Source organism: Ursus americanus, chromosome 13 (assembly GCF_024610735.1).
Source record: "Ursus americanus isolate L20-20 chromosome 13, mUrsAme1.1.p, whole genome shotgun sequence".
Classification (NCBI taxonomy): Eukaryota; Metazoa; Chordata; class Mammalia; order Carnivora; family Ursidae; genus Ursus; species Ursus americanus.
Window position 1 is genome coordinate 29871982 of NC_142139.1, and position 11735 is coordinate 29883716.

Consider the following 11735-nt stretch of genomic DNA (forward strand, 5'->3'; position numbering starts at 1 on the left):
GTTACCATGTGAGGACATTAGTCCCCTACTGCTGCTACAACAAACACTGTTTTAAAACAACACAAATTTATTATCTTACAAGTTTTGTTTTGTTTGTTTTTTTGGGTGAGAAAGCCAACACACTTCTCATTGGGCTAAAATCAAGGTGTCAGCAGGACTGTGTTCCTTTCTGGAGGCTCCAAGGGAGAATTTATTTGACTTTTCCATTCCTTGGCTCTTGGCCCCTTTCCACCTTCAAACCTAACAATGGCCAGCTGAGTCTTTCTCACATCACATCACTGACACACTCTTCTGCCTCCCCCTTCCACTTATAAGGATACTTGTGATTTCATTGGGCCCAACCAAATAATCCAGGATAATCTCACCCTCTAAATGTCAGACAGTGATTAGCAAACTTAATTCCATCTGTAACCTTAATTCCCCTTGGCCGTTTAATCTAACATGCACAGATTCCAAAGAGTAGGCGGCAGTCATCTTTGGAATCCAGCGTATCTACTACAGTGCTGGGGGCAAATCATTCACCTCTGGTTTTTGCATTTGTATAATTGATGAGATTGGTCTGTATAACCCCTAAGGTCCTTTCCAACTCTATCAGCTACAGCTCCAAACTAACAAAAGTTCATAGTAACTATTATATCTCGCTTTTCACTGAATTTGCATTAAATAATTAATCTGAAATAATGTTAATTCTGAATTTATGTTCAGACGTGACTTCGAAAGTTATCAGGCCGTGAATCTCCCAGAGTAAGTGTTGGCCACAGGCCCAAACACACACAAAACCAATTCCAATGCTGTCTTTTCACTTAACATCAGAATGGAGACGTAAATAATGAATTTTCAAATGTGGGATACACTAAATGTTTAACTCACAAGTGAAGGAAGTGGCACATAAGTAAGTTCTAGCTGATACACAAGAAAGTTTCTTTTTCTCCCACAAGAAAGGATTTTAATCAGGGATAAATGAATTTTGTGTCTATTAACCCTCTCTCCCTTTTCTTAGGAGTTTGCCAAGTCATATTTCAAAAAGGAATAACAAACTGGTGCTGTAACTGGAGAGTACAAAAGTCATCCAAACGACAATCCTTCAAAGTCAAGGAAATGGGGTCAGAACACACTAGAAATAAAAGTAAAGGATTCACCTTTCCTTTCTGACTTACCAGAACGGCTTCTCTAGAAGAAAACAGTATTTGGGTTCTTTAGTATTTTGAGTAATAAAGTAGTTCTATCACCCTGACACATTCAAGAATATTTGGAATAGAAATTAAACGTTGATACGAGGAGAAAAAAAAGTTGACATAAGGAGTAAATCCTTCAGCAGTGATTTTAAATCCATCTCCTTAACAAGTTTTCTTACCGATGTGTCCTTAATTACCAGTGACCCTGTTATCAGATGGTACTTTCTACATCAAAATACTTCTGGTGATGCACTTCAGAACTGACATTTTCTACATAGTCACAACACATACAATCTGAAGAATACAGAAGTATTATTTTTTCATTTAATGATGCAAAACACAAACGCTGATTTGACATACATTCACATATAATTTCTTCTCTCATTTTACAACTCAACAGATTGGTGAATCCAAAGGAACCAGTATCATCACTATATGGAGCATACCTACAATGAAGAGAAAAAAAACGAGAACTATAGCATTAACCAGCAGAAATAATATTAAAATTAGACCATTCTGAATAATTCACCTTAGAGAATCTGGGAAAGTCTAGAAAACAAATCCACAAAGAGTATCAAGCCTTCATTTTACTCAAGTTTTAGCAAAAAATACTTCATGTGACCTAGAAGATAGTAGCAAAAGCATATCTATTTCATGTTTATCTCTTGACTGGCTGACCAAAGTAGTGAGAGCAAGGTGATATTAATATGAAAAAAGAAATGAAAAATTTGGATAATTAAACCCTAAAGGGCTGAGTTTGAGAGTTGTTAAATATTTTTTAAAAAGTGTATGCTAGTGATTACTAATGTTACCTACTTTAATCAAACTAATCCATGAAAGCTAAGATTTATAAGTGATTTATTATTTTACAAAAGGATTAATATAGAATTTCTTTAAAAGGATTTTCAGAAATATACTATGTGTGCATATATATACATATATATATAAATATAAAATACACTCTTTCTTTTAAACCACAGAGCATGCAGAGTATAGTATCTTGTTCACAGCTAGACTTTACTAGGAATTATCCAATTGGGTGTTAGTTGTAGTGACAATCATAATGAAATGGTCATACAGTAAAAGATTTACCAATCTACTGCCCTTATACATTCATCCATTGTACAAATATTAAATTACCAGTAGGCCCAGGCACTGAGCAATTTGCTGAGTACATTATGATTAATAAAATAGACAGGGTTTCTGTTCTCTGGAATTTACACTCACTCAGGTGTCATTTATGACAAATTGATATTAAGAAATACATACACAAATAATGGTAACTTGTCTTCGGTGTTATAAAGTCACTGTGTAGAATACCATTAGATTTACAAAAATGATATGATTTTGGTTTCATTCTTTTTTTTTTTTTAAAGATTTTATTTGTCAGAGAGAAAGAGAGGGAGAGAGTGCGCACGCACACATGCACGCGCACATACAAGCAGGGGGAATGACAGGCAGAGGAAGAAGCAGGCCCCCCCACTGAGCGACAGACCCAATGCGGGACTCGATCCTAGCATCCTGGGATCACGCCCCGAGCCAAAGGCAGATGCTTAACTAACTGAGCCACCCAGGTGTCCCAATTTTAGTTTCATTCTTAAACACAACTTTTTTTGAACACGGTCAAAGCGTAATGATTAAAAATGATGCTAAAAGATGATTATGCTGAGAGATGCTTCAGATAAGATATTAAAATTCATAAATTTGTCACAGACAGGAATATCAGTGCTAACAAGTACAAGCTCAATAGGGGTGCCTGGGTGGCTCAGCTGGAGGAGCATGCAACTCAATCTCGGGGTTGAGTTTGAGCCTGACATTGGGTGTAGAGATTAATTTAAAAAAAAAAAAAAAAACACCTTAAAAAAAGTATAAACCCAACAAAAAAACCCCCAAAATACATTATTTAAAAAGAAGTCAAATTAACTTGCATAATTAATTAATCCTATAAAATTGCATACTTACCATATTAGTATTTCAATAGTTTATTCCAACCCATTTCTTCTTTTATACTCTAAAACATCTTCATTATGCTGTTTGATGAGCTAGAAGTAGGTAACAATTAAAATTAGAAATGTAATCTTCCTGGCAACTTAAAGAGGCTAACCAATGAAATTATATTTGATATTAAAGAGGTATACAAGAGGAATAAGCATAGATTAAAAGAATTACAACTATTCTAGAGGTGAGGGAGGGCATGGGGGCACTGGGACCTGGATTTGCTTTTCTTTTTGTTTTAAAGATTTATTTGTCAGAGAGAGCGAGCGAGAGCACAAGCAGGGGGAGCAGCACACAGAGGGAGAAGCTGACTCCCTGCTAAGGAAGGAGCCGGATATGGGACTCAATCCTAGCACTCTAGGATCATGACTTCAGCTGAAGGTAGACCCTTAACCAACTGAGCCACCCAGGTGTCCCTCTTTTCCTTTTCTTTTTTTTTTTTTTTTTAAGATTTTATTTATTTATTCATTTGACAGAGATAGACAGCCAGAGAGAGAGGGAACACAAGCTGGGGGAGTGGGAGAGGAAGAAGCAGGCTCATAGCGGAGGAGCCTGATGTGGGGCTCGATCCCAGAACGCCAGGATCACGCCCTGAGCCGAAGGCAGACACTCAACGACTGAGCCACCCAGGCGCCCCTCCTTTTCTTTTTTAAAGAGAGTTTTATTTTTTTTTTCAAGATTTTATTTATTCATTTGTCACAGAGAAAGAAAGAGAGAGAGCGCACACAGCAGGGGGAGCAGCAGGCAGAGGGAGAAGTAGGCTCCCTGCTGAGCAAGAAGCCTGACAGGGACTCATCCCAGGACCCTGGAATCATGACCTGAGCTGAACGCAGACACTTAACCAACTGAACCACTGAGATGTCCCTGGATTTGCTTTTCTAAACAAAGTTGGAAAAGCAAAAAAAAAAAAAAAAAAAAAATATTACAGCTATTCTAGTTAAAAATAAAAGGCTTAGAGGTGCAAGTCCAAAAACTATGAATGGTATATACTAGTTCATTTCAATCTAACATACTAAATTTGAGAAGGCAGCCCTTACGAGTTTAATTAATTAGCCAATTAATTAATTTTTAAAGATTTTATTTATTTATTTGACACAGAGAGAGACAGAGAGGGAACACGAGCAGTGGAAAGGGGGAGTGGGAGGAGGAGAGGCAGGCTCCCCGCCAAGCAGGGAGCCTGATGCGGGGCTCGATTCCAGGACCCTGGGATCATGACTTACACCCAAAGCAGACACTTAACTGAGCCACCCAGGCGCCCCCCCCCCCTTATAAGTTTAAATTCAACTTCTGCCACATAAATTATTTCATTCAGTGGGTAATTAATGTAATAGAATAACTTACCATGGAGGAGCTAAACCAACACAATCAACCAGAACTGAGTTATTAATGAGGTCTAAGCTGGTTGCTGGGTGTGTTATACTTCTATCTTTATGATACTGTGAGTGACCAACCCCATCCTCCAACTATGTGTATCAATTAGATGTCACGGGAGATAGACACTTTCTTAGGACCACTGTCTGACAGAATATGCAACCAAAACAATGGTTGATATGGGGTGACATTTGCTGCAATCAAAGATCCAATTTCAGTAAGAGTTCTCAGTAGCAATCAAATTTTTTGGGGGAAAATTTTAAATTAAAACTTCATTATGACAAATATTATTTTAAAAAGGATTAGTTACTGTTGTTGTTATGCTGTAAATGACTTTCGACATCTCTTGCTCCTTATCAACAAGACTTTTTCTTTTTTAAAGATTTTATTTTATTTATTTGACAGAGACAGAGAGCACAAGCAGGGGGAGTGGCAGGCAGAGGGAGAGGGAGTAGTGGGCACCCCGATGCGCAGGGAGCCCAATTCAGGACTAGATCCCAGGACCCCGGGATCATGACCCAAGCCAAAAGCAGATGCTTAATGACTAAGCCACCCAGGTGCCCCATCAACAAGCCATTTTAATGGGAAAATCCAAAATAAGAGATCTAAGAATTAGAGGTGGGAGGCAGTGGAGAAAGCCTCTAACCCATTAGATACAAAACAAAATAAATACTAATATAGCACACAGACTTTGAGTCAACTTCAAGAAAATTTATCTACAGAGAGGCAGTATTTCACAATGGTCTATATTGTAATTCTTTAGTCAGGGAGAACTGGGTTTAGCAAACTAATTTCTCCAAGCATTTTCTTTATCTATAAAAAGTCAACAATAATAGTACCTACTACACAGTGTTGTTGAAAAGATTAAGTGAGTTTTTACATGTAAAGCATTTGGCATACTGTAAAGACAAAAAAAAAAAAAGCTGCTACATACTAAGTACAATTTCCAACAATGTATTTACGTAAACATTGATTAAAATCTTATGTTCTGGAAGTCTAGGGGACTTAATTTGTATAGCTTGTCCATTGATGGTTTGTCCCCTATGGCATTTGAAAAAAAGTGTCTTCATAAAACCCAACCAGCCTCCATCTTCATTAGCAAGTAAAGGACAATTAATAGTAAAATTGCCATTCATCACAAAACCATGCTCATTAACAATGAATGACGTAAGTTTCGGCCTCATCGTACTTTCTCGATGCTGCTGAAATCCTTAATATTTCTGTTTGTCTTTGGGATTTCCCTTATGTAATTAGCAATTACATAAATATCCAATTGGATGGGAGATTTGCTTAGCAACAATCTCACACTGACATTTCTCCTCCCCACGGTGTCGGGGTCGCACGACATCAAGGGAGTAAAAACTCACATAGATCCATAAGAAGACGGAGGTGCCCAAGGTCAGTCCAACTTTCAGCCAGTCAGGTCTGTCATGTGGTGGCTCCCGAACGTAGAATTTCGATCGCGCGGAAGCTGAAAGCGGACAGTGTCTGTAAATCGATAACATATTCCTTGTACTGAAAAACTTAACATTTACGTGTGTATTACTGCATTTAATTCTGCCTTCCATCCCTCCCTCCCCCCCTTAAACAGCTACGGAAACAGAGGTTCAGAGAGGTCAAGCTAACTCCCCCGGAGCCACCGGCACAGCCAGACCCAGCCGCCCCTGTCCTCCAGGACGCCCTCAAAGCCTCGTAAACTGGCTTTGCGGAGCCTCAGATGACTCCGGAGTCGGCGGGAAGCGGCCCCAAGCGGGTCTGCAGGACCCAGCCTGCAGCGGGTAGAGTCCATTCGTAGAGACCAAGGGCTGTCCGCACTAAGAGAAGGGTCGGCGGCGGGTGATGGGGAACCTAGAGTCAGGGCTGGGATCTGGGACGCAGGCCGGCGAAGGTCACTACAGGACGGGCCCGGGCCCAGACGCCCCCTGCCCCCGCGGGCTGGATTCACCCTGGTAGTGGCAGACAGGAAGGTCGGGTCGGCCTGAGCGGAGAGGGACACTCACAGCCGCTTGAGAGCCTGGTAGGAGCCAACAGCTTGGAGAACGGGCGCAACAACGCGGGCGGCGCCATCTTGCTGAGCAAGGCTCCGCCTTTCCGCAACCGCGTCTCCCCTGAAGTCGGCGCGCAGCCGAGCGCCCCCTTGCGGAACGAAGTGCGGGATTCGCCAGCTACCCAGCCGCGCTGCTAAGAAAAGATGTTAACTCGAGAATCCTGGTTATTGCCTGGTACTCTAGCTCTCCTCGTCTCAGCCTTCTGTCTGTAAAATGGGGTTTGGGAGGAAATGATTAAAGGAGGAAAGAGGTAGTTTATCCACTTCACTGTCCCGTGAGAATTTCAGGCACCTCCCCCAAGGATACGCAAGAGATTTACTAAAATCTTGCTACATGAGCCAGAAAACTGAAAATATTGTGTTGAGTAACCACTAGAACTTTGAATTCTGCGTTCCAGACACTGTACACTATGTAGCATATGGTTTACATGCATCGACTCATTTCATCCTCACAACGACCGTTTGATATACCTTATTACCCTCAGTTTACAGATGAAGCTCAAAGGCAACTTACTCATCCAAGGTGAGATACCATATATTTGAAGAGACTTCTCACAGTTCCCCAAGTCTGCTCACACACACTATCGTGGTAAATCTTCACATCGCCGTGAGGAAGAGAGAACCTTCGTGTTTTGGGAGTGCCCGGACCGGCTCACGCTCAGGATCCCACAGCTGGAGGAGGTGGGATTCAGACTGAGGTCTGCGGACCCCAGATCTAGTGATCCTCCTTAGCCCATCTAACAGACTTGGACAGTCCCCTGAGGCCATGAGCTTTATAACAGGGCACAAAGAGTCAAGTTTAAAACGCCATTCCTGTAGACCATCTTTCAGCTTTTGATTTTTAGGCAAATTACTTAATCTCTCTACACCTCAGTTTTATAGCTGTAACATAAAACCTATCTTTTTTTTGTTGTTTGTTTAAAGATTTTATTTATTTATTTATTTGACAGAGAGAGAGAGAGAGAGAGAGAGAGAGAGAGAGAGAGACAGCCAGAGAGAGAAGGAACACAAGCAGGGAGAGTGGGAGAGGAAGAAGCAGGCTCCCAGTGGAACAGGGAGCCTGATGCAGGGCTCGATCCCAGCACCCTGGGATCACGCCCTGAGCTGAAGGCAGATGCCTAACGACTGAGCCACCCAGGCGCCCCCATAAAACCTACCCTATATGATCTTTGGGAAGCTTATAAATTGTCTGGTAGTTGTAAACAACTTGTTTTTGCCTACCAAAGACATTGTACTGACAATAGGTTTTATCTTTCGTAATTGAGCCAGATTTTGTGCCTTCACTTCTCAATTCAATCTGATGTCTAAGGACCATGTAAAAATATGTATATAAGTAAAAGAAATAATGAATTTTAATACTTTAATCCTTTAAACTTAATGCCATTTAGGATCATTTTAAAAGCACAATGAATGTTAGTAAATCTTTTTTCTCTATATATTTTCTTTTTCCTTAAAAAAAAGTTTCTTTTTTAAGTAAGCTCTATGCCCGGCGTGGGTCTTGAATTCACCACTCCATGATCAAGAGTCGCGTGCTCCACTAACCAAGCTAGCCAAGTGCCCATCTCTATATTTTCTTTAGCAATATTACTGGGGAAAAAAATTTAACCAAAAATTATTGTACTATGCTTTCTGGTTCATTTTTACATGCAACTGATGGCTAATTGGATTGCTAAACTGTGAGTCACATTATAGTTTGTAACCTAGTTTGAGCCTCCTGGACTCATGCTCAAGTAAGCAAACCACCCAACTAATATGCTGAGTCAGTTGTTGGTTCTCAACTTCTTGTCCACTCAGCAACCTGACAGTTGAATATTCTTTCTACATCATCCCTTGGAAGCTTGTCCTGACACAGCTTTTGCAAGTATACAAGTTGAAACAGAATCCATGTTTAGTCAGAGCATACAGAACCAGTAAGCAAATTACTAATTTCAGTACTGCTGTTGGAAAAAGGCTGTTTTGTTCTTTTGGTCCCTGTATCCTTTTACTAGTGTATATTTTTGGAAAGTGGTGAAATAAAAGCACATTTCTTTCAGCATGTTAGAGCTGATGGAACCCTACACTTAGGGTAGCCGGCTGTAGGTGAAACTGCATCTTGAGAAGAATCCTGATGAAGTAATTCTAGCCAGGAGCTAGTAATGATATTTTGGTAGAAGTTGCTATATGACATTCATTTAAGCATTTCCAGAATCTGAATGCTAAAACTTTATGATATGACCCAGGCAAAAGGAGAGAGGATTTGAGTTAGCAGCTAGAAAACCACAGTTCTGGTCCCAGGTTTTCCCATGAGGCAACATCTTACTCAACTCATACTTCTCATTCCTAGGGAGGGTTAAAGAAGAGCAAAAGTTGAAAACAGTATAAAATATAATGTCACTACATATATGTTTATTGATGTATGATGCATGAAAATATCATAAATCAAATTCAGGATCTGGAGAGGGATGCAGTTCCTGATACATCTGCAAAATTTTTTTTAAAGATTTTATTTATGTATTTGAGAGAGACAGACAGACAGAGAATGAGTGGTGGGGAGGGTCAGAGGGAGAGGGAGAACTCCACGAAGAGCAGGGAGCCCGACACAGGGCTCATGTGGGGTTCAAACCCAGGACCCTGAGATCATGACCCAAGCCCAAGGTAAACGCTTGACTGAGTCACCCAGGCGCCCCAAGTATCTGCAAATTTTTATTTAAAAAAACAATCAGAAGCAATCACAAAATGTTAACATTTGTTAAATCTGGGTGACAAATATATAAATTTCTTTTATGTTATATTTCTATAAAATTTAAATACTTAATGATTAAGGCATAAACGTGTCAATAGAGAACATCTTACATATATGGAGAATGGAGAATTTTCACTCTACATATCCCTTTTGTAGAATTAAAGTTTGGAGGTTATTTATTTATATATTTATTTATGGTTAACTTTTTTTGGTGAAGAGGCACTTTGGCAATAGTTATATGCAAATACTGAGGGTAAGATGAATGAACTAACCATCATCATCATCATCACCATCATCCTCATCGTCTGTCATCATCCAGACTTGCATATGTTAACTTCCTGCATAGCTGTCATTCACAGCACACAGGTTAAACAGGATCTGTTTGTCAAACAGTGGAGATCTGTGAGAGCAGATATTTTATGATTGAGTTCAGGCTATTAAGTCACGGACTGTACGGTCCAACTGTTATCTATAGGGGCATTTTAACTAGGAAATGACTCAGATAAATGTTGATGCAAACTAGTATTCACTGAGTCTTAAAATTTTATTTGTTATCAGCCAAAAAGAAGGTAACATTTGCCAGATTATATTGTTGGCTCATCTATTCAGGTACTTGGACTTTGGTGGGGACTACTGTTTTGTTTCAAACATCAGAAATTTTCTTCCCTCAAGGGGGAAATAGTATATTATTCAAAAGCGAAATTAAGAAAACCTTAGCAAATAATATTACTGTAGGAACTTTTGTATATGAAGCCAGAGATCTGGAAACCAAAGTTAGTAGTGAAGCTAAAATTATCACTGTAAGTAAGATAACTTTTCTACTTAATTGCTGAGATGGTTGAAAGAAAGACTTCTTGGGGGCAAGTGAAGTTCAAAGGTTATCATTGAATGACAACTGTTTTTATGAATTTTATGTTTGTTCTTAGTTTTATTTAAAAAAAAAAGTTAAGGTTAAAAAACTGGCCGTATTCCAAAACTCAAACATGGTTTCCTGTAGATACAACGTTTTTCAATGAAACTTTTGAACAAAGATAACAGAATTTGAAGGAATTGCAGGATTTGATTCATAAAACCTTACTTATGACCCAGGCAAAAGAGGGCATTTGAGATAGCAGCTAGAAAACCCAAGCATTAGTCCCAGATTTTTACAATGGGAAACATCTCACTCACCTTACACCTTCTAGGAAGGGTTAAAGAAGAACAAGCTGAAACAGTAAAATATCTGGGTAAATACATTTAAAAGAGCTAAGTTACTGCACATACAATGCAATGATTCGTGATGCAGAGAATGCTACGGATGGAACTCAGCATCTGGAGAGAGATCATCAAAAATAATCAAGTGTAAAAGTGGCTCATATGAGGGAAAAATTGTAGATCATCAATGGAATGCCAGCTTTAAAATAGGTTTACTGTATATTTTAAATATTTTTAAAAAAATATTTTTTAAAGTAGACTCCATGCCCAACTTGGGGCTTAAACTCACCACTCTGATATCAAGAGTCACATGCTCTACTGACTGAGCCAGCCAGGCGCCCCTTTACTGTCAATTGTTAATGAAATTTTATATCTATACCTATATCTATATCTCCTTATGTGGAAAAGGTCCACTTCGGTATCTAGTTTGATCTACTGCAGCAGTTCTCTGGTATCCTTGCCTGATACTCTGGTGTTTAAGATTTGAGGATTTCTGGTGATGGGAGTTCAACACTCACAATATTAAGCACTAACTTTTAGCCAACTCCAGGGGAGTCAATGTCCCTGAACTCTACTCCAAGATGACTCGAACAGTCATGAACCCTTCATTGTATGGACTCAACAATGAAATAAAACACATTTAACTTTCAGATGCTTCTTTGGCAGGGCAAACATGGCACTTAGGATCTGGCTCTTTCCAGGCTCACCTTAAGTAATAAACCAAATCACCCATACTCCAGCCAGTCCATTTAATTGGTCAAACTCGTGCACGGTTTTCAGACTCCATTAAGCCTCTGCTTTCCGTATTGGTTTACAAGTCCTCCCTGGGGTGAAGTCTTCATTTCCCTTCCGCCTCTGCTGCTTAATTAGGCACTTCATCCACGATCAAACGAAGAACTTCTTGAACACCTGCACTTAAGCACTTCGGGCTCGAAACTGGGAGAATCTACCCAATGAATGAAAGGCCACTTTGGCAGCAAAGAGCAGAAAGGCTACTCCTGAGCTGCAGACCGCCGGAATCGCAGTTAGCGACCCTAACCCGGCGCCTCCAAGACGCTCTGCGACCGAGGGATGGGCGGGGCCTGCCGCGACCCTCGCGGCCTCCGCCCACCCGCTGGCCTCCACGTTTCCCAGCAAGCTCTAGGACAGAGGAGGTGGGGAAAGGAGGTCATCGCGCCTGCGTGCTAGGAAGTGTGACCCGGGTGGGAAAGCCCTCTGCGTCCGCCATTTT

General features: G+C 40.2%; 1 protein-coding gene across 1 annotated transcript; it reads right to left on the minus strand.

Annotated features, from left to right (window-relative positions):
* Nucleotides 1-1470: 1470 nt before the first annotated feature.
* Nucleotides 1471-6685, minus strand: NDUFC1 (NADH:ubiquinone oxidoreductase subunit C1). Its single transcript, XM_045798947.1, has 4 exons — nt 6542-6685; nt 5909-6012; nt 3138-3217; nt 1471-1621 (listed from the first exon to the last, which is right to left on the minus strand). Exons 1-3 carry the CDS (start codon nt 6606-6608, stop codon nt 3158-3160), a joined length of 231 nt encoding a protein of 76 aa, XP_045654903.1. The 5' UTR covers nt 6609-6685; the 3' UTR covers nt 1471-1621; nt 3138-3157.
* Nucleotides 6686-11735: the final 5050 nt, after the last annotated feature.

Excerpts from the sequence above, each read along its gene's own strand:
- NDUFC1 (XM_045798947.1), bottom strand. The coding sequence starts at position 6,608 with ATGGCGCCGCCCGCGTTGTTGCGCCCGTTCTCCAAGCTGTTGGCTCCT. Across the intron at positions 6,013-6,541 it reads TACCAGGCTCTCAAGCGGCT|CTTCCGCGCGATCGAAATTC; the intron begins GTGAGTGTCCCT and ends GTCCGCTTTCAG. Across the intron at positions 3,218-5,908 it reads CCGTCTTCTTATGGATCTAT|CTCATCAAACAGCATAATGA; the intron begins GTGAGTTTTTAC and ends ACCTACTTCTAG.